Raw genomic sequence first — 21199 nt, 5'->3', positions numbered from 1 at the left:
AGAAACCCACTGCTTGGGCCGATACTCAGCGACTGGAGCCAATGCTGCCAGTTCTGGTTGCGTTGAAATGAAGTGAGACACAGAGGTTTAGAATTGGAATTTTTCCCCAGCCAGACACCCTTTGAAAATGAGCTTCCCCTGACTTCCTTCTCTGCCCCCAATAGATCTTGAAGGATCAGCTGAAGTTTTCTGCTACCTTACTTGCACGTAAGTGAAATTTGGAATTCACCTGTATTTAGAAGCAGGCTAGTAAGATAGGGAATCAATAGATGGATCTGGAACCTGGCAAGAAGTCCACATGGATGTCGATACCCCCAAGATGGCTGCGGGAAGACCCTCCCCAAGGTTCTGCCATTCGGAACAAAGACTTCTTCTGGAAGCCAGGAGAAGCCCCAGATATTCCCCAAGGACTGTATCATTGGGCCCTCGTGGGGGACTGATGGGTGGAGTAATCATTCAAAACAGCAAACAGCTGGAACTCCTCCCCTACCATTAGCAAAGGGATGGAATAATTACAGTTCAAAAAGCAGGCACAGGGAAGCTGATTTGGCTCAACTGATAGAGCATTCTCCTACCACATGGGAGGTCTAGGATTCAAACCCAGGGCCTCCTCACCTGTGTGGAGCTGGCCCATGCACAGTGCTGATGCACACAAGGAGTGCCATGCCACGCAGGGGTGTCCATGGGGAACCCCATGTGCAAAGAGTGTGCCCCACAAGGAGAGCCGCCCTGCGCAATAACAGTACAGCCTGCCCAGGAGTGGCGCCACACACACGGAGAGCTGACGCAGCAAGATGACGCAACAAAAAGAGACACAGATTCCCAGTGCCGCTGACAAGAACACAAGCGGACACAGAAGAATACACAGCGAATGGACACAAGAGAGCAGACAACAGGGGAGAAGGGGAGAGAAACAAATATAAATCTTAAAAAAAAAAGCAGGTGCAAGGCCTGAATTAGTGCTCTCCACCTGTGGACCCCTGATCCTACCCTCTGCGCACTGCTCTCGCCATTTTTCTCCTGCCATGTGGCCATGCAAGTAAAACCTGGGCATTTATAATCTATAATGGGTAACTGTAGTCTAAATCAGCCCGTTTGACCACTTTTCAGCCCCTTCCTCTCTATCTGGGACCCATGGTCTGTTATTTTCTCCCATTTCTCGTCCCTCCCTACCTTAATAAATTAATGATGTGCTCTTGAAATTTGTTTCTGCAGCATAGTGAAGAACATAAATAAAATCCAGTAACACTTATGTGAGGAAAATAACATAAGGCAGTTTTGTCTTTTTTAAAATCAAGTTGTTTATTTTTTATTTTTTATTTTTTTCTTGAATAGGAATTTATGTTACTTTCCATGGTCACTGAACTCGTTACAGAAAACCTTCCAAAAGGATAGGAAAATAAGCAAACAGGATCTGACCTTGCCAAGTCCCCAATCAGATAGTAAGCCTCACAGAGCTGAGCAACTTCAGTGGGGTCCCTCGACAACAAAGTGGGGAGCCTGGGGAGCCGGGGAAAGGGGGGAGACTGAGGGCTTAATGGGCATGAATGGGAGTCATAGGGAAAGTCCTTGGGAGGTACCAGTTGTCAAGAGTCAAGTTACTTAAAGTTAAGTGAGAATTTATTCACAACATATGCAGATCTATGAAAGTGATTATGCAAATGGCTGGAAAGGGGGCACTTAAAAATAGCAGTAGAGAGAAGCTTTGGTTTCCAGCTTTCTAGTCAGAAGGCAAATCTATTTAAGCCCCTTTTTGTTCCCTTTATTCTTCCTCATAGCACCAGCAATTAAGGAAAGGGGGGGTATATTTACATCTTTTTCCTCAAAACCCAGTGGAAATAAGGGATAATCAGCTTCAGACCACCTCAGTCCTGACCCCTTGGTAGCCAGAACCCCTCTTGGAGCTTCTTTCTAGAAAGAATATTTGTATTATCAGAGTTTAAAAAAAAAAAAACAAAAAAAAAAAACAATTTCTAGAGCTTTCTAATTGTTGAAGTGTTGAAGGATTTTTCCCCCTGAATCCAATGTATTTGTTACTGGAGACAGGCTGAAAATTCTTGCAATTCTAGTACTATCTTTCACATATACACTGGGCAACTACTGATTTGTTGATTTTCAGGACTCCGGGTATAGGTAATATCACATGGTCAAAAATGCAGGTGACAGGAGAAACTTCTCTGACCTGAACTTGGTGACATGCTTTGAATTAGAGGCCCTGCAGGTTATCCAGCAACCTCAGAAGCTACAGGCTACAGGCTCCCCTCAAAAGGCCATCAGCCAGTCGCCACTGCCCACCCCACCCCAAGCTTGCGCGGCCCCAGCCCCGGCTGGTCTTGTCTCCTGCGGTGACGGCTCAAATGGGCCTTCGGAGCGTTCTTGTCTTTCCTGCCAGCGTCCTCTTCTTTCTTCCCAGGGCGTGCACCCCGCTGTAACCGTGAGGGCGGATTTTCAACTCCACGTTAGGAATGGAGAATTCATGACCCTTCCATGGCTCCCAGTTCACCCCCTACACAAAAGAAACCAAAGTCAAGAAGCCTTGGTCAAGAACGTTTCACCATTCGCAATGATGGAAGAGGTTGTTGATGGGGGCGGGGTGGGGTGGGGGGGTATATGGGGACCTCATATTTTTTGAATGTAACATTTAAAAGAAAATAAAGAAGGAAAAGAAAAAAAGCAGCCTTGGTCAGGAGGACAGCGGGGTGGGTGACGGTGGAGGGAATGCTTTTTTGCCAGGGAAACCACTCCTTTTCTGCGTAGGGGAGAGAAAGAGAAGTGGGTGCTGGCCGAGTGCAGATGAAAGAGGCGAAGGTCGAATCTCAGGGAAAAAAGCACCCTCTGCTGGACAGCTGGGGTTAGACAGGCTGACGACTCAAAGCTGAGGGACCTCTGTGAAGCTGAGGGTGTGACCCTGTGGTGGGCGAGGCCTGCCCGAGACAAAGACAACACTGCAGGGGTGGCCTGGCAGGCCATCAAGTTATCTTTGCCTCACGCTTTTCCTTTCCAAAAAATAAACATATTAATTGGCCAATGGTGTAAAATCTTTTTCAATTTAGACTGTCTAGATATTAGCTCTGGGGTAACAAATAGCCTGCTGAAGACTAAATTTCATTTCACGTCTTTTGACTGGTGAGTGCAATAATATTTAATTCACTTAATAACCTCACAACCTGGCCAATAAAGAGCCCAAGTGACCAATTTTGCATATTTTAATTTGCGAGGTAAATAATAAACAAGAAGCTAAATGCCTTGCAGACTGTGAAAAGCGCATTAACCAGATGAATGTCTTTTATTAGCAAATGCACGGATGGTTTAGAGCGTGCTGGCTGCTCTTTTCAAACGTTTGATCTCTGATCACAGGCTTCCCTGAGCCCGCCCCCAAGCTGCCTCCAAGAGTCAGGAGCACACCCTCCTTCATTTCCCTGCAGGATAATCCCTCCTTCTTCCCTTTGAAAAATCACTTAAGGATTGGCAGTCCCTGCAGCCAAAGTAATAAAAATGTCCCTGTACTTGAGAAGGGCTAATATTCACAGAAATATTGGTATGAGGTGAGTTCTGGGGAGAGGTGACTTCCTGCGGGCTAGGACCAGGAGCTGGAAAGGGAAATTAGAAACCCACAACCGGGACTCCAAGGCTTCGTGGGGGACAGCAGGTTAAAGATGAGTCAGAACAAAGATGCAATTTTTCGATAAGCTGTGAGGGAGCAGGCAGGAGGATGGATGCAGGTCACGAAGGTTTGAGAAATCGTTGGTTGGAAAGTCTCAAGAGCAAGGCAGGGAGAGGAGCCTGGAGGACTCAGGCCTGGTGAGCACACTTGCAGCGTGGAGAGAAGGCCTTAGCTCAGTACACTGGGCAGATGTGGTGGTTTGGGGTGAACTAGATCCAAGGGTGGGTCTGACCTAAGGCAGAAAAGACTGTTTTCCCTGTCATCAAAAGACTGGAGAGAAAATAGCTCTGGTCTGGAGAACAACCAGACAGGATTATGGAGTATCCATGTATGAACCAGCCAAGTGAAATGGCCCGCGACTCACATCACCTGTCCTGATACAGCAGCAGACAGCCTGAGCTTCCCACAGACACGTGCCCAGAGCAGGCCCAGCTCTCAAGGCCACAGAGCCTGGAGAGGAGCTCTACTTGGAAGCATGGGGGGAGAAGGACAGCCAGACTAGCCTGGAGCATGTCCCCTCGGTAGCCGGATGTTGGCAGAGCCTGGAACAAAAAAAAACTCCCCGGTCACCTACCTCACTGTGCTTGGTTTCCCCGTATCGGCCATTGGGGTTGGCCAAGTGGCAGTTCTTGTACCACCAGCCGCCATGGTGCGTCAAGGCACAGTTGCTGAGGGCAATATCATTGTCTCTGTCAAAAGTTGTAAACTTCCATCCATTATGATAAGTAAGAGCGTCCCCTGCAGGAGAGAAGAGAGGGGAGCACAAACCAAAGATGAGCCGCTGAAGGGGTGGCCGTGCTCTGGCCCAAAAGAGGACCTGGCAGGAAAATCTCTAGGCATGAGGTAACGGTCAGTTACGCCAGTTATATCAACCCTTTTCCTCAAAATGGGCATGATAAGGACATGACACAGAAGACAGTTTCTGTCTCCTGGCCTGTCATCCAAACTTCAGGCCTCTTTCTCCAACTGCCCAAAAAGTTTTTTCACTTGGAAACTTCATAGTCCTGTCAAATACCCAAAACCAAACTCCTCAGCTCTCCCCATACCACCTGAGCACTCTCCAAACGCGCTAACCACCTTCGTACCCTCCCCGTCTCTGGCTCTACCATCCTGCCAGCCACCCAGACGTGAAACCCCTGAGCCACATTTGACCATCCCTTGGCGCCTCTTGATCAAGCCCTCCCTTCTGTGACTCACTCATATGCAGCCCTTCCTGTCTGTTCCCGTGGCTGCCACCATAGCCTGGTTCTCATCTTCTTGGGCCTGAATTAACACAACACTCTCTGGCTTCTTGGCTGCCAGCCCCTCTGAAGCTTACGCATCATCTTCATCATCTCAGGCCTAAGGTCCTACTTCCTGCCACATGGAGGTAAATGACTCCTTCTTGCTTCCCCAGCCTGGACCTTGGCTGCACGCAGTCTCATTTCCTTCTGTCCCTCCAGGCACCCTCCACTTGAGGAATGGACAGGCTCCTGCTCATGGGGTTCCTCTCTGCCCATCATTGATCCAAATCTTAATCATCTCTCAAAGTCAAGCTCAAACCCACTCCTGAGACGGTCCCTCCAGCCACTCCAGCCCACATTGATCCTCCCACACACCCTCTGACACACATGCACATTTATCCAAACTTCCAGAACCCTTCGGGGGACATATACAATTCAGTGCTCAATTACAGCCTATCTGGAAATGTGCTCGAATTATCTTAACTTGCATTTAGTCTATTTCCCCACCCTGTTGGTCATCCTTTTATACATTTACTTCTTTATTCAGCTCAAAAAAGGCAATAAGGACAATCAAGTTCTGTTCCTACAATAATATTACTGAAATTTACATCCAATCTGAGTTTATCAGTCATCTTCACATATATATTCTCATTTGATCCTCACAACACACCTGCGAGGTGGAGCGGGCAGCTCTTAGTCCCAGGAGGAAACAAACTCACAGAGATTAGACTCTAGAGGCTTTTCAGGATCACATGGCCCACAAAAGGCAGAGGCAGGACTTGTAGCTTGGTCCTCAAATTCCAAGTATGATGTTCTTTCTGAGCCCCCAAATCACCTGTGACTTCCTTCTTCCAACAGCTTCAGTCCACACCAAGAGCGAGCTCTACCTTATAGCCTGCAGCTCTCAGAGCGTGCTCCCAGGTCCAGCAGCATCAGCCTCCCGTGGAAACTTGTTAGAGATGCAAATTCTCAGGCCCCACCCCAGACCTACAGAACTAGAAACTAGGGGGTAGGATCCCACAGTCTGTGCTGCTTTGGGATTTTATTTGTTTCAATGGTCTTGCTGTTCTTTTAATTAGAGAAGTTGTAGGTTTATAGAAAAATCATGCAGAAAACAGAGTTCCCATATATCCCCCTATTATTAACATCTTGCATTAGAGTGATATATTTGTTACAATTGATGAGAGAATAGTATTACAATTGAACTATTATCTAGAGTCCATGGTTTATATAAAGGTTCACTGTGTTATATAGTCCTATGGATTTTTAAAATTTTTATTCTAGCAACATATATACCACCTAATATTTTCCCTTTAACCATACTAAAAGACTTTGTATACATTATCCCATTTGTTTAACAAGTTCTTTAGATGATTCTGATGCAAGTTAACATTTGAGACCCTCTGGCCTATACTCTCATTCATTTATTTATTCAGGGAATATTTACTGAATGCCTGCAATGGACCAATACCTTGACAGGCTCCGGCAATACAAAAATGAGTTGGTCCTTGTTCCCGTGAGCTTAGCTGGAGTGGGTGGGGCGGATACATAAAGAATTGATGACACCTTGTAAAAGGAAGGTTCTAATTTGCCCTCTGACTCTCAGAGCCCAAACAGAGGATTCTTTGTGTCTACCCCAGAAAAAGCAGGAGGAGCAAGAAATGGGCAATACAGGCCACTTCTACCCAGAGAGCAAAACAACTCAGCCCCTTTCATCTCCTTTCTTTGAGTTTTGGTTTTGTTTCTTTTGTATTTTTTTCTGCATATGGATTTTCTACCTTCTAGAAACTGCATCCATACAAATGTTCAGACTGTAGATAGTGAGTGTATTCATAAATCAAAAAACAAAAACAAAACAAAACAAAAAAAACCTTGGCTGTCATATGTTATAACCCACTGAGTAGACTGGGAGAGAGTGTAAACTACAATGTAAATAATCCATGCTGTATAGCAGTGCTCCAAAATATACTCATCAAATGCAATCAATGTACCACACTAATGAAAGAAGTTGTTGATACGGGAGGAGTGGGGGTGTGAGAGTAGAGTATATGGGAACCTCTTATATTTTTTAATGTAACATTTTGTGTGATCTATATATCTTAAAAAAAAAAGATGAAAAAAAAAATCCCTTGGCTCTGGTCATGAGGTCCTAGCTAAGAGATGTTCAGATTTATTCCATTTATTGGCCCATGTAAGATAAAGTAGTCAAAGTGATGCTCGTTAGACAACCTCCCTTCTGAGTTTTAGGAGAAAACACAAGAGATAAGTGTGGGAAATGGACTTGGCCCAGTGGTTAGGGTGTCTGTCTACCACATGGGAGGTCCGCGGTTCAAACCCCGGGCCTCCTTGACCCATGTGGAGCTGGCCCATGCGCAGTGCTGAAGGGCGCAAGGAGTGCCACGCCACGCAGGGGTGTCCCCCGCGTAGGGGAGCCCCACGCGCAAGGAGTGCACCTGTAAGGAGAGCCGCCCAGCGCGAAAGAAAGTGCAGCCTGCCCAGGAATGGCGCTGCTGACGACAACAGAAGCGACAAAGAGACGCAGCAAATAGACACAGAGAACAGACAACAGGGGGAGGGGGGGGAATTAAATAAATAAATCTTTAAAAAAAAAAAAAAAGAGATAAGTGTCCCATGTCTAGTGGTATAGCTTTGGGTGGGAATCTGATTTTCTTAGATGGGGAGCTGGGGCTGTTGGTGGCAGGCCCATAAAAGAGCTGAACCCACATCAGGGTGGGGGCATTGAGCTGATCATCAACCATCTCATCAAAATGTCACTCTAAGACACATGCTCCTCCTCAAACACACCCTGGAAAGGAAAGATGATGACCCCGGCGGCTGAACCATCAAAACAAGGATCAGCCACTGACATCATGGTTCCTATAAGTCACCTACAGACAAAGGGTCATATATCTGGGGGCTGAATGTCTTCTACCTGGGGATCAGGAGTTAGCAAATGAAAGGTTGAGTGATTCATGCCATTCATATCTTTATCTTTGTCTATGTAATCAATAATTATTTTTTCTCTCTTTCTTTTTATGTTAAAGAATTCACTGAGGTATTTTACATCAGGAAGGCACTGGCATTTGGGCCCAGGACAATTCTTCACTCGAGATATTTGACATCTGTGGCCCCAGCTCACTAAATGGTAGTGGTGTCCCCAGGCACATTTCCAAATCCTGCCAGAAGGTGATACTGTCCTTGGTTGAGGAACACTGAGTCCCATCAAGTGGGACTTAAAATCAGCTGTCATTGATCAGTTAGCCAATGGGAGTCATTCTGCAACCATGCCCATTTCTGAGTGTCTATTTACATTTGCATAATAATCTCTAGCATCCAAAGGTAAAGATCATCAGACATACCCTCTGTCCCACTCCAGGACTCAGAATGAAAAGCTGTATTTACATACTATTAACTTACTAGAGTTTCCTTCACAGAGAAAGAATAGGCTTTCTGATATATCTTCAGTGGAAGCTGAAAATTGAGGGCCCACCTGGACAGTCTGAGTGGGAGAAGTCTTAAACCTACCTTTCTCTTAGGGCTGCACATCTCTCAGTTTTAATTAGAGCTGTAATGGAGTTAAAAGTAATGCATTTGGCAGTTCCTTGAAGAGCTAAACATGGAATTACAATAGGACACATAATTCCACTTCTAAGTATATACCCCCAAAAAATTAAAACAGGGACTTAAACAGAAATTTGTACACCAATGTCCATAGCAGCATTATTCACAATAGTCAAGAGGTAGAAGCCACCCCAGTGCACACTGATGGATGGATAAACAAAATCTGGTACATATATACAATAGAATATTCTTCCACCATAAAAAGGAATGAAGTTCTGATACATATGACCACATTGTTGAACTTTGAAGACATTGTGTTAAATGAAATAAGGAAGACACAAAAAAGATAAATATGTATGATTCCGCTTATATGCGATATCTAGAAGAGGCAAATTCCCCAGAAACAGAAAGTAGAATAGTGCTTACCAGGGGCTGGGGAAGAGGGGAATAGGAAGTTAGTGCTTATCAGGTACAGAGTTTCTGTTTGGGGTGATGACAAAGTTTTGGCAATGGATGGTTGTGATGGTAGTACAACATTGTGAATGTCATTAACACTAGAATTGTACATGTAAAAATGGTCAGAATGGCAAATTTTATGTTAGTTATATGTTACTACAATAAAATTATTTTTTAAATAAATAAATTTCTAAAAAAAATTTTTTAAAGCTGGAGAGAGCTGGCACACACATGACTATAACAAGAGGTTCAGCTTCTATTTGAACGCCATGTCCTCTAAACATTGCCTCATCATTTAGGACACGAATGGCCAGAAGCTTCCTAAATTTCAACACTCTCCTCATAGAAGTGCATCTATAAGGAAAGATGAACCTCCCTAATAGTACACATGGGAAGACTAGATTGCTGTCTAAATACTGTGTGATTTGAAAGTCTCCCAGGGCTTCCTACTAAAAGGTAAAACCGACCTGCACCATTGGCCCGACCAACCCTAGAGCAGCAAGTATCCCCAGATCACAGCTAAAATGCAAATGTAGTACGTGGTAGGAGAATCACTTTAATTCACCAATATTTGTCTCCCTTTCACCCAGTTTCACATTTAGCTTCAGTTCATTGACTGGATTATCTTAAGACAGGCTTCTGAAAAGGTAAATTTTAATGGTAGAGGAAAGGTGAATGGGCAGATTGGGAGGCAGACCTGAGTGTGGTACACAAATAGGAGGTCAGCAAGGGCACTGGGTCCAGGGAAGAGGTGTGGGACACAGTGGCAAAGGGAAATACCCCATTTTCATAATCTTGTCTGAGGAAGGTCCCATGAATGGAATTTCCAAAGACTGGGACTCTTTACCCTGAGAAAGCAAGACTGAAGGTTAACTGATCACTGTAGTCAAGCAGAGTGGATGGGGTAACCAAAGAAAAAGGGATGGCGAGACAGGCTCCATGTCGATGAGGTCTCAGGAAGAGGCTTGAGGGGTCTAAGGGAGTCAGGAATGCACACACCTCATTACACCAGAAGCTTGAGAGATCCTAAAATAAACTGTCAGGAATGTAGTCTGATTTTATTTAGAGATACGTTTAAAAAAAAAAAAAAGGCAGAGTGTTTAGTCCTACAAAATGGCATCTTTAAATACCCAACCCCCATCCAGTTAATATCCTTACAATCATATGAACATTCATCTGTATTGCCCAAATGTATCTTAACTGTCTTTCTCCTGTGTCTGAACTTCCATGCTTTATATTACACTTTGAATGGATAGTGTACAGTATAAAAGGGCTGCCAACCTGTTGCCAGCCAATGGACATGCAGGACCACTGATGAGAGAAATGGCAAAATCTAAAGCAGTGGGGCTCTTCCGGTTGCTGAGCTCGTTTTTTTTCAAGGATGGCTTTTTCCCCCTGAAACAATTCTTCGCGCACTTGTTCTTACCCAACCCCTACTCAGAATCCTTGAACAGCTTTCCCATGTCTACAGCTCAAACTGCTCCTACTCTTGTCCTTGTCTCCTACTTTGTCTCCTACGATGTCACCATGTCACCAAACTACCTCTTCATTGACCCCTTTAGAAATTGTTTGGGTCTCAGCAACTATTTTTTAATATATAAAACATCCATGAAATTACATGTCAAAGTCCTGCTAGAAATTTCATTTTTTAAACTCACCCACTCCATGCCAGGCTCCGGGCTGGGTGCTGGCAATCAAGAGTAAGTGCCAATTTCATGTGACATTTAAAATTAAAATATAAGATCTCAAAGAAACTTTGCACTGGCAGTTAGCCATTTGAGATCATGGTTCCAGACACCCTAATGGCTGATGGTCCTCTGCCATTTGGGGTACCTCAGTGGCTTGCAAGGCTTCAAGAGTGCACCCCAATGTCCTTGCCTCTATTCAGTGCTTGCTTGTCTCAAGATTTCCCCCAGGCCTGAAGAGCCCCTTTCTTTCCTTCCATCAACATTCCACCCTCCTTCAGACCCATCTCCCACACACTGTCCTGCAGAAAGCGTCCTTTAGTTGCTTCATTCCTCAATGTAAGAGCCTTCTCCACACTGCTGCAGCTCTTTATTTTCCTTACTACTTATTTGACCCTTTGCAAAAGTTATCTTATATTGTTATTCATCTATTTACATGTGAGTCTAAGGGAAAAGACCATGTCTTGTGCAGCTGGTAGGCTTGTACTTATAATACATTCCAATATAGTTCTACCAAAGTCAAAAGCATACAAACATCAAACAACAGATGTACTTGTTAGGGTTTAAAAACTATAAATACAGGTTAAAATGTAGTATTAAAACCCTAGGACAACCAGCAAGATGGCAGTGGAATAAGGGACTCCTAGAGTCTGTTCCTGCTAAAGGGCAGTTAGTAAACACCCAGAGCTATCTGAAGCACCTGTTTGGGGGCTTCAGAAGACCAGAAAAGCATCCTACAATATCCTTGAAGGAATGGAAGGAAGAGGCTGCCCATCTGCAGAGAAGATTTGTAAGTAAAGTGCTCCACACTGGAGGTCAGTCCCATCCTTCACTGGAGGTATAAGCTGCCTCGGGAGCTAGACTTGGAAGCTCCATTTCCCCAAAACAGGGGAGGAAGAAACGGTTAGGCACCAACTTCAGCTACTGATTAGTAAATTCGATAGACTAAAGTATAATCCTAAGAACAGCTAAAGTTTGAAACTGTCCAAATAAGAAAGAGGCCGGTAGCTGCCATCTTAACTCCATGCCTGACACAAGCGGAAGTGGGACAGACTGAAAATCACAGTGCTGGTGGGGACTGGCTTCTTTCCATCCAGGCCAGGTGGCAGCTCTAGCATAAGCCCCAGCCCCACCTCCAGCAGGGAGGAAGCTGGGAGGACCTGCGCCAGCCTCTCTGGGAAATTACAGGCCATGCCACAGAGGTGGGTGATCATCGTACTCTGGTCTCAGGAGATATTCTGTGGCTGGAACTGGAAGCTCCATTTCCCCAAAAAGGAGAGGAAGAGACAGTTGGGCACCGATTTCACCTACTAATTAGTAAATTCAGCTGGTTAAAGTATAACCCTAAGAACAGCTAAAGTTTGAACTTGTCCAAGTCAGAAAGAGGACTGAAGCCACCATTTTGACTCTGCCCCCAGCATGAGAGAAAGCCAGGCTGACTGAAAATCACTGCAATGGTAGGGACTGGTTTCTTTCACCCAGATTGGCCCGCAGCCCTAGCCTAGGCTTCAGCACCATCTCTAGCAGGGAGGAAGCAGGCAGGCCCTGCACCAGCCTATCCAGGGAACTACAGGTACATTTGCCTGGCACAGACTGAATAATCAGAAGTCTACCAGGGCAACTGAGGTCATCTTGGACCTAAACTGCATAGACTGCTGCCCACACCTGCAGCTCCATCCCCACCCCAGGTAGAGGAAAAGGGGCATGAAGCTTCATCAGTCTCGCTGAGCAACTACAGTCTAGTCCTGTACTACTTGGATTATTCACACAGCTGTGACTCAGCCCCTACCCCTGGCAAAGGAGAAAGTTGGGAGAAGCTTCAACAGTCCCTGGGGCAATGAGGGCAGCTTGAGCCTCCACAGCTTATAGCACCAACTACATCCTTGACTCCTACTGCAAAACCAGCAAGGGAGAAAGGGCAGGAAGCCCTAAACTAAAGAGAAAAACTGCACCCAGAATAAATACTCTAGTAATCCAGATGCCAAGACACCAACCAAAAATAACAATCCACACCAAGAAACAGGGAGATATGGCCTAATTAAAGGAACAAAATAAGCCTCCAGATGACACACAGGAGTTGAGACAACGAATCATAGATGCTCAAACAAATTGTCCTTAATAAATTCAATGAGATGGTTAAAGATATTTAATACATTAAGAAGACATTGGATGAACACAAAGAAAGAATGTGAAAGCATAAATAGAAAAATAGCAGACCTTATGGGAATGAAAGACACAATAAATGAAATTTAAAATACATTGGAATCATATAATAACAGATTTGAGGAGGTGGAAGAAAGGATTGATGAGCTTGAAGAAACGGCCTCTGAAAGTGAACATACAAAAAAACAGATGAAGAAAAGAATAGAAAAAATTGAACAAAGTCACAGGGAACTAAATGATAGCAAGAGAGGTGCAAACATGTGTCATGGGTGTCCCAGAAGGAGAAGAGAAGGGAAAAGGGGCAGAAGGAATATTTGAAGAAATAATGGCAGAAAATTTCCCAACCCTATCAAAGGACGTAGATATCCATGTCCAAGTAACACAATATACTCTCATCTGAAAAAATCCAAATAGACCAACTCTGAGACACATACTAATTAGAATGTTAAATGCCAAAGACAAATAGAGAATTCTGAGAACAGCAAGAGAAAAGCAATGCATAGCATATAAGGGATACCCAATAAAATTAAGTGCTGATTTCTCACCAGAAACCATGAAGGCAAGAAGACAGTGGTCTGATATATCTAAGATACTACAAGAGAAAAACTTCCAGTCAAGAATCTTATATCCAGCAAGACTGCCTTTCAAAAATGAGGGCAAATTTAGAATATTCACAGATAAACAAAAACTGAGAGAATGTCTAACCAAGAGACTGGATTTTCAGGAAATACTAAAGGGTGTGCTAGAGCCTGAAAAGAAAAGACGAGAGAGAGAGGCCTGGAAGAGAGTCTAGAAATGAAGATTATATCAATAAAAGTAACAAAATGTCAAGAGTGGTGAAAATAAAATATGACAGAACATACCCAAATATTTAGGAATAAATTTAACCAATGATAAAAAGCACTTGTATTCAGAAAACTACAACTCAATGTTAAAATAAATAAAAAAGACCTAAAAAATTGGAAGAACATTCCATGCTCATGGATTAGAAGATTAAATATCATTAAGATGTCAATTCTGCTCATATTGATATACAGATTGAATGCAATCCTGATAAAAAAAATTCCACCAGCATTTTTAAAATAAATTGAAACATGATTATCCAATTTATTTGGAAGGATAAGGTATCCTGAATAGCCAGAAACATCTTAAAAAGGAAAAGTGAAGTTGGAGGACTCTCATCTCCAGACTTTAAATCATATTACCTAGCTACAGTGGTCAAAACAGCATGGTACTGGCATAAAAGACAGACACACAAACCAATGGAACCAAACTGATAATTCAGAAACAGACCCTTACATGTATGGTCAAGTGATTTTTGACTAGCCTGTCAAACCCACCCAGCTCAGGCAGAACAGTCTGTTCAACAAATGGTGCTGAGAGAACTGGATATCCATAGCCGAAAGAAGGAAAGAGGACCCCTATTTCTCATCTATCCAAAAATGTACTCAAAATGAATAAAAAACCTAAATATAAAAGCAAGAACCATAAAACTTCTGGAAGAAAATATAGGAAAATATCTTCAAGTCCTGGTAGTAGGTGGTGGATTCTTAAAGGAGATAAGAGGAGGACTGAGATGGACTACAGATGTTTAATGTATGTAGAACTTTTAATTAGCTTTACTGTAAAAGTGTGGAAATGTATAGAGTGTATGGTAACACATAGTGAGTAACAGTTAGATTATAAATGGGATGTGGCTGAAAATTGTAATCTAGGGATATAAATGCCAATTGACAGAATGCTAAAGAATAATCTAGGAACTGATTAGCACAGTAAATCCAGAGGTGAACAAGAAATGTAGTTGGTGGTACAGATGCAAAAGTGTCCTTTATCAGCTAGAGCAAATGTACACTGTTGCAAGGTGGTGGGAATGTGGAGAAGCATGGGAAAAATACAACTGGAGTGACCTAGGGACTATGGTTAGCAGTAATAATGTAATATTCTTGCTTCTATGCCAAAGATGTACTGTCTTGATAATGGGGCAGTTAGAAAATGTTTCCCAAATGTACACTATGGATGTGGTAAAAATCAGATATTATCTTATAATACGTAACAGATATTCCACCACAGGGTGGTGTGTTGGTGGAGGGGTGTTGTTTGGGAATTCTGCACATGTGCATGATTGTTTTCTAAGTTTACAACCTCTGTCATAAAAATATATTTAAAAAATAATAATAGAGTGGGTTGGGGGGAAATACACCAAGTGTGCAATAATGACTCTGTAGCAGTTTGATATGGTTATGAATTCCAAAAATAGATATTGGATTATGTTTGTAATCTGGTCTGCACATGAGTGTGATTAAGTTATGATTAGGGCTTTAATTGGGCCATGTCATTAGGGCATTGGTGGGTGGGGACTCAGATCAAAGACATGGCAAAGGACAGAATTGGAGAGTTTCTGATGTTGGAGTTTGATGCTGAAGTCTTAAGCTGGAGCTCCAGGAAGTCAGCATGTAGAGGAAAGAGAAACAAGTCCTGGAAAGAGAGGACCTGAGCAAGGAGAAGAACACAGAGGAATAGAGAAGGCTCCTTAGACATGGCAGAAACCCCAGAGAGAGAGACAGAGCCGTTCACCTGATAGTCTACAGCTGACCTTATGGAGAGGGGCAAAGTCTAAAGAGGCTCATAGTCTATAGCTAACCTTGTGGAGAAAACAGAGGAGCTGAGCCTAGAGGAACTTGGAAAGCCTGAACACTCGCAGATGTTGACAGCCATCTTGCTCTAACACATGGAAACAGACTTTGGTGAGGAAAGTAATGTATGCTTTATGGCCTGGTAACTGTAAGCTCCTACCCCAAATAAATACCCTTTATAAAAGTCAGCAGGTTTCTGGTATTTTGCATCAGCACCCCTTTGGCAGACTAATACAGACTCTAATTAGTAGTAAGATTGTGAAAATATTCTTTCATAATTTGTAACAAATGTCTCATGACAATGCAAGGGTTGGTGGAGGGTTGATGTATGGGGCCCCTGTATGATGTTATGCATGTTTGCTTTGTAAGTTCACAACTTTTACTATAGACTTATTGTTAATGTACGTTCATATATAAATGATATAAAGATAATAATAATAGGGTGGGTTGGGGGAAAAATACTTTGGTTAGTAGTAATATTTTAATGATGCTCTTTAATCATTAGTTAAAAATGTTTAACAACAATGCAAGGTATTGGTGGTAGGGTGAGTTATAAGAGTCCTGTATGATGTTATCTATGTTTGTTTTGTAAGCTCACAATTACTACTGTACGCTTGTTTATGTTTATGTATGAGTGATATACTTACATAAATTTTTTAAAAAACACTAACCTTAAGTAAAATTTTCAATGGTATAATTCCAGTATTTCACACTGCTTAATTTTGTTCTTTTCTTTTCATAACTGAACACATCATCAACTGACTTAAATTCAACGAGTAGCTAAGAGGCTAAAGATTGCCCACTCTCAACTCAACTGCTAATCTCTGTTGTCACAATTGTATTAAGTTAATGAGACCTACATGTCTTATCATTTGAATCAGCACCTTCATTCTTCTGTATTTATGGCAGAGAGCCAAAACTGTTTAAATAGTAACACACACTCTGCTGTGTAGATGAAGATGGCAGGTTCACTGCTGAAGCTGAATGGAAGCATGGCAGGTGCCATGAAATAGCTCATAATGTGGGTTCATCAGGTAATGTACATCAGCCTAAACTTGGAGGGTAAAAGAGAAGGGATATTTTTGGGGGGTGGGGGGTAGATAATGTATAATGTGCAAAAGTTCTAGTCTTATGAGAATCACTTATTTCCCCAATTACTTGATTCAACCCAGCTCCCTGCAGAGAGAGAGTAGGCCTCAATTGTCAATGAGGGCAACTCAACTCTACAGAACAATATTCCACTCTTCAGATCCATAGCAAACCAATCCTTTAAACACAGAGAGCAAGAGGTGTTTTTTTCTTACCTGCTGTGCCTCTGTAATTCCCAACTGTTAGCTTATACCGCTCTTTGCTGGAGGCCACTTGGAAGAAATCATACACAGCATAGGCAGATTCGTTGGCAGTACGTAAGTCCACTCTCACCTCATACTTAGTCGGAGTGCCAGTGGTGAGATTGTGTAGCTTGTCAAGTCCTAAAAATAAGGAATAGAATCTCAATAACCAATCAGTGGATATGAACACACACTATTTGCATTTGAGCCTTTCATGACCAGAAGTCCCCTTAGCCTTTTCTCACTCTGCTATTGTGGGGCCTTTCCAACACCTCTTTTGGGGGTTCATTTTCTCAACCTATTGTTTCTTTGGCACAGTGATGCCAATTAGTATGGGAACTCTGTCCTACAGAAGGGAGTGCTGGAGGGTAATCAAGGGATAAATCTACCTCCACTGACTCCATCTCTCTAAAACAGAGGCAATTATATTTGTCGCCTACTTACCCTACCAAGTAGAATAGATTAACTACTCATTCTAAGATCTCTGAAGAGATTTGGTACCAAGCAAACCACAAACATCCTCAACTCGATCAGACACTGAGTAGCTAGATTATGATTTTTTAATTCCTTATTTCCCAATTGATGACCTTGGCTATTTCGCTCTTCATGAACATCTGCTCCAAAATAGGGCAGGGAGTAGGAAAAGAGGATAAAGAATATCCATGATGACTGGCATTACCAGTAGAAGTTCAAAGACTATAAGATTACCTCTCAACAATAGTCCAGAATCCCAATTAATCAAATATTCTCTTACTACTGTGGTTTCTCAAGAATTTCAGGGTCCAGGTAGATCCCACAGGGCTTAGATACAGCATGAAAACCACCTTACAACACTATGCCCCTTTATAAGCCCAGAGCATCGGAGAACCTTCCCAGTGACATGACATCCCCCCCAATAACCTGGTCTGGAGGTGCCTCAGAGGGCTTGTGCCCCAGGAACCTCTCCCTGACTGCTGTGAGCTTCCTTAAGCTGCCTGCTGACCTTACAAAACCCATCCCTCCTCTATTCTTGGAGATCATACCAAGCCAGAACTCCTTCATGGGGTCTCCAAAGCCTTCCACGTAGCTCCGCCAACGTTTGAAGAAATCTAGCTGGCCAGTGTTCCGCCTCTGGAAGACCTGAGAAAGAAGATGGACACTTCACACTGACACACTTGAACAGACATAACTGAGTGAAGGGGAACAAGATTTGTATTTCCCAAGGGAGTAGCAAGACACAAGAGGGGACTATGAACCTACACATATACTGACTTGCTCTGACTCACATACCTTTCATCTTTTAAAACTAAAAAATTTTTATTACTGTATTTGTAAAGAGTCCTCTCTCTCTCCTCTTCTCCCCCTCTCCCCCCCTCACCCCCCATCTCTGTCTCTCGATTCTGTTACATTAGCATTCTTTATGGGTATAGCAGTATAGTGGGTACTGAAATTCATAGAACAAAAGCAGAGAAGATTCTTGCCCGCTAGAAACTTTCAGTTCTAGGGCTAGAGGAAATTTGGGAAGTTGGTGATACAGTTACTAGTGGTGGGTTGGGTAGAAGGGACATTCCAAAGTTCTGCCATGAACTTCAGCATCTATTCAACTCACTTTATGTTTACATGTTCTCTTTTTCGTTGTTCTTCCACCTTAAATAGTTTGAAAGTAGGAACTGTTTTTTTAATTCATTTGATTCCCTACATAGGTATTTATTTTATTTAGTACTGATAAAAAAGAAAGTCCATTCATCCAACTAATATTTATTAAGCATCTACTATGTACTGGCACTGTACATGATGTGTAAAATGAGTAAAACAGAATAAACAAAACAAATAAAACAGAGGTCCCTACTCTCATGGAGCTAAGAGTCCAGTAAATAAAAAAGCCATGAATCAAATAATCAAATTAATAAATATGCAATTAAAACTGTGATCAGGGAAATGAAGAAGTATGATAGTACTGAGTGAGCATAAAACAGGAGAACCTGACCAAGGAGACAGGAAAACTCCCTTCAGGAAGTATCTGGGAGCTGCAGGATGGGTAAGGGTAGTAAGGCAAAAGGACCAGGAGATGGATGCTGGCGATGCAGGGGGCATTGATCAGAAAGTAATAGGGGGAAGTAGACTTGGGCCAGTGGATAGGGTGTCCGTCTACCACATGGGAGGTCCGCGGTTCAAACCCTGGGCCTCCTTGACCTATGTGGAGCTTGCCCATGTGCAGTGCTAATGCATACAAGGAGTGCCATGCCACACAGGGGTGCCCCCGCATAGGGGAGCCCCACGCGCAAGGAGTGCGCCCAGTAAGGAGAGCCGCCCAGTAGGAAAGAAAGTGCAGCCTGCCCAGGAATGGCGCTGCACACACGGAGAGCTGACACAGCAAGATGGCACAACAAAAAAAGACACAGATTCCCGTGCCGCTGACAACAACAGAAGCCCACAAAAGAATAACACACAGGAGAGAACAGACAACTGGGATGGGGGGGTGGGGGGAGGGGAAAGAAATAAAATAAATCTTAAAAAAAAAAAAAGAAAAGAAAGTAATAGGAAGGGAAGCTGGAGAGATGGGCAGAGGTCAGACCTTGTGGGGCTTTAACAGGTATTGTTGAAGATGGTGGACCATTCTAAGAGAGATGGAAGTTACTGAAGGGTTTTAAGCAGGAAATGAGATGTTCATATTTACATCTTGAAAAGATCCCTCTGGATCTTTGCAGATCTTTGGAACTGTGCAGAGAATGGATTGGTTAGAGCAAGAAAAGATCTGATAAGACCAATTAGGAAACCACTGTGAAGTACAAGCGAGAAAAGACAGAAACTTGGACTAGGGGGACTGCCAGAGGACTGCCATGGGGATAGACCAGGGGTTCTTAACCTTTTTTGTTCCATGGACCCCTCTGCCAGTCAGATGAAAATCACGGACCCCTTACTAAGTCCACACTATACTGTATATTATTTAATAAACATATCACACCCACGCCAACACATCCCCACAAAAATGTTTGTTTTTTAATTTAAATTCAAGTTCGCAGACTCCTTGTTAAGAACCCCCGGGATAGAAATGAATGGAAGGTCAAAATGGCTAGAGTTGGTTACATATTCAAAGTGCAGTTGAAAGAGAGGAAGAAGTCAAGAATGACCCTTGCGTTTTGGTTTGCAGAACTAGATGGCTATCACTTAGCTATTCACTGAGATGGGAAATTCTGAGAAAGGCAAAGTGTTGTGTATAGAATGAGTTTGTTTGGGGACATGTTGAGTTGAGGTACTTCTGAGGTATTCTGGTAAAGGTATCATACAGGCAGTTGAATGTAAGGGCTAGAGTTTTAAAGAGAGGTCTAAACTGGACTTACACATATGCAAGTGTGTCTGAGACAGCACTTGGTGTGCACCAAGTCCCATTTCATTTCCCTCTTCCCAAAAGCACAGGATGACTTCCTTTTTCAGCCTCTTTCAGTTAAGTTGAAGCCACATGATTAGTTCTAGCAAAAGGGCTATAAATGGGAATACAGGTAAGTGGGTGGGGCTCACCATGCTCTCTTCTATTGTCATGGTTCCACAGTGCTACTGTGAAGGCCACAAGTTGAAATGGCAAAGCCACAGATGGAAACATCCTGATTCCTTGAGTCACCACTTAGAAGTGGCTGGCAAACCCACAGAAGACTTCGTACAAGTGAGAAAAAACTTTTGTGTTAAATCACTGGAATTTGGTGTTTGTTACTGCAACTTAGCGTATCCTATCCTAACTAAAACAGAGAGCAGCTGGGACACAGACAGTAAAATGAAGTCATGAGAAAGGATGAGATTATCTAGGGAGAAAATAGGAACTGAAAAGAGGAAATGCCCTAAAATCAAGCCTTTAGGAACTCTAATATTTAATGGCCACAACAAGAAGGATGAGTTCACTAAGGAGAAAGAGTGAGAGAATGAGAGATAAGAAACAACTAGAAATATAGAAAGAAAACTAGAATCACAAAAGCTGCAGAGAATAGGTTTCAAAAAGAAAGGCATGGTTAACAGTATCAAATACATGAGCATATAGACTGCTTTCTTTTCAAAAATTTCTCTATTTTGGGAAGGAAGGCAGTTCCAATCAGAGTAAATTGGATTCCTTTATAGGAAGTAAACTTAAAAAGTACTAAAAGCTAAACACAGCCCTGCATATCATTGAAATTAAAATGATGCATATAATTCTGCATGACCTTGAGAGCCAAGGAAAACACTGGCTAAACTTAGAACTGGTTCCCACTAACCAAAAGCTAGAAATGCATCTTTCTTTCTAGATCTTTTTCTTTGTCTTCATTGCAATGCAAAATCACCAACACAAAATCTAATCTTTCTCCTTTCCATCATGCTTCACAACATGGTGCCTTGAAGTAAAATACATTATCTTGAATTCGATAAGGTAAACCTCACAGTATTTGTTCATTCTTCACATTTTTCTTTAAGAAGAGTCAGGGAGAGACGAGAAGAGCAGGTTTCACCAACGCTACAACAATGTTAAGGTTCCACATGG

The 21199-nt window shown here is 42.8% G+C and overlaps 1 protein-coding gene across 1 annotated transcript in view; it reads right to left on the bottom strand.

Moving 5' to 3' along the window:
- Positions 1 to 1276: 1276 nt before the first annotated feature.
- TNN (tenascin N) overlaps positions 1277 to 21199 on the bottom strand; it is a 67839-nt gene continuing 47916 nt past the window's right edge. The window contains exons 18-21 of the mRNA XM_058310158.2: positions 17739 to 17835; positions 16690 to 16857; positions 4239 to 4402; positions 1277 to 2506 (exon numbers count right to left, since the gene is read on the bottom strand). Coding sequence (XP_058166141.1) covers positions 2354 to 2506; positions 4239 to 4402; positions 16690 to 16857; positions 17739 to 17835 — 582 coding nt within the window. The 3' untranslated portion in view covers positions 1277 to 2353. The remainder of the gene's footprint in view (positions 2507 to 4238; positions 4403 to 16689; positions 16858 to 17738; positions 17836 to 21199) is intronic.

This window comes from Dasypus novemcinctus, chromosome 13 (genome assembly GCF_030445035.2).
Source record: "Dasypus novemcinctus isolate mDasNov1 chromosome 13, mDasNov1.1.hap2, whole genome shotgun sequence".
Lineage (NCBI taxonomy): Eukaryota > Metazoa > Chordata > Mammalia > Cingulata > Dasypodidae > Dasypus > Dasypus novemcinctus.
The sequence above is the reverse complement of the archived record's forward strand: the minus strand, read 5'-3'. Positions and strand labels throughout refer to the sequence as shown.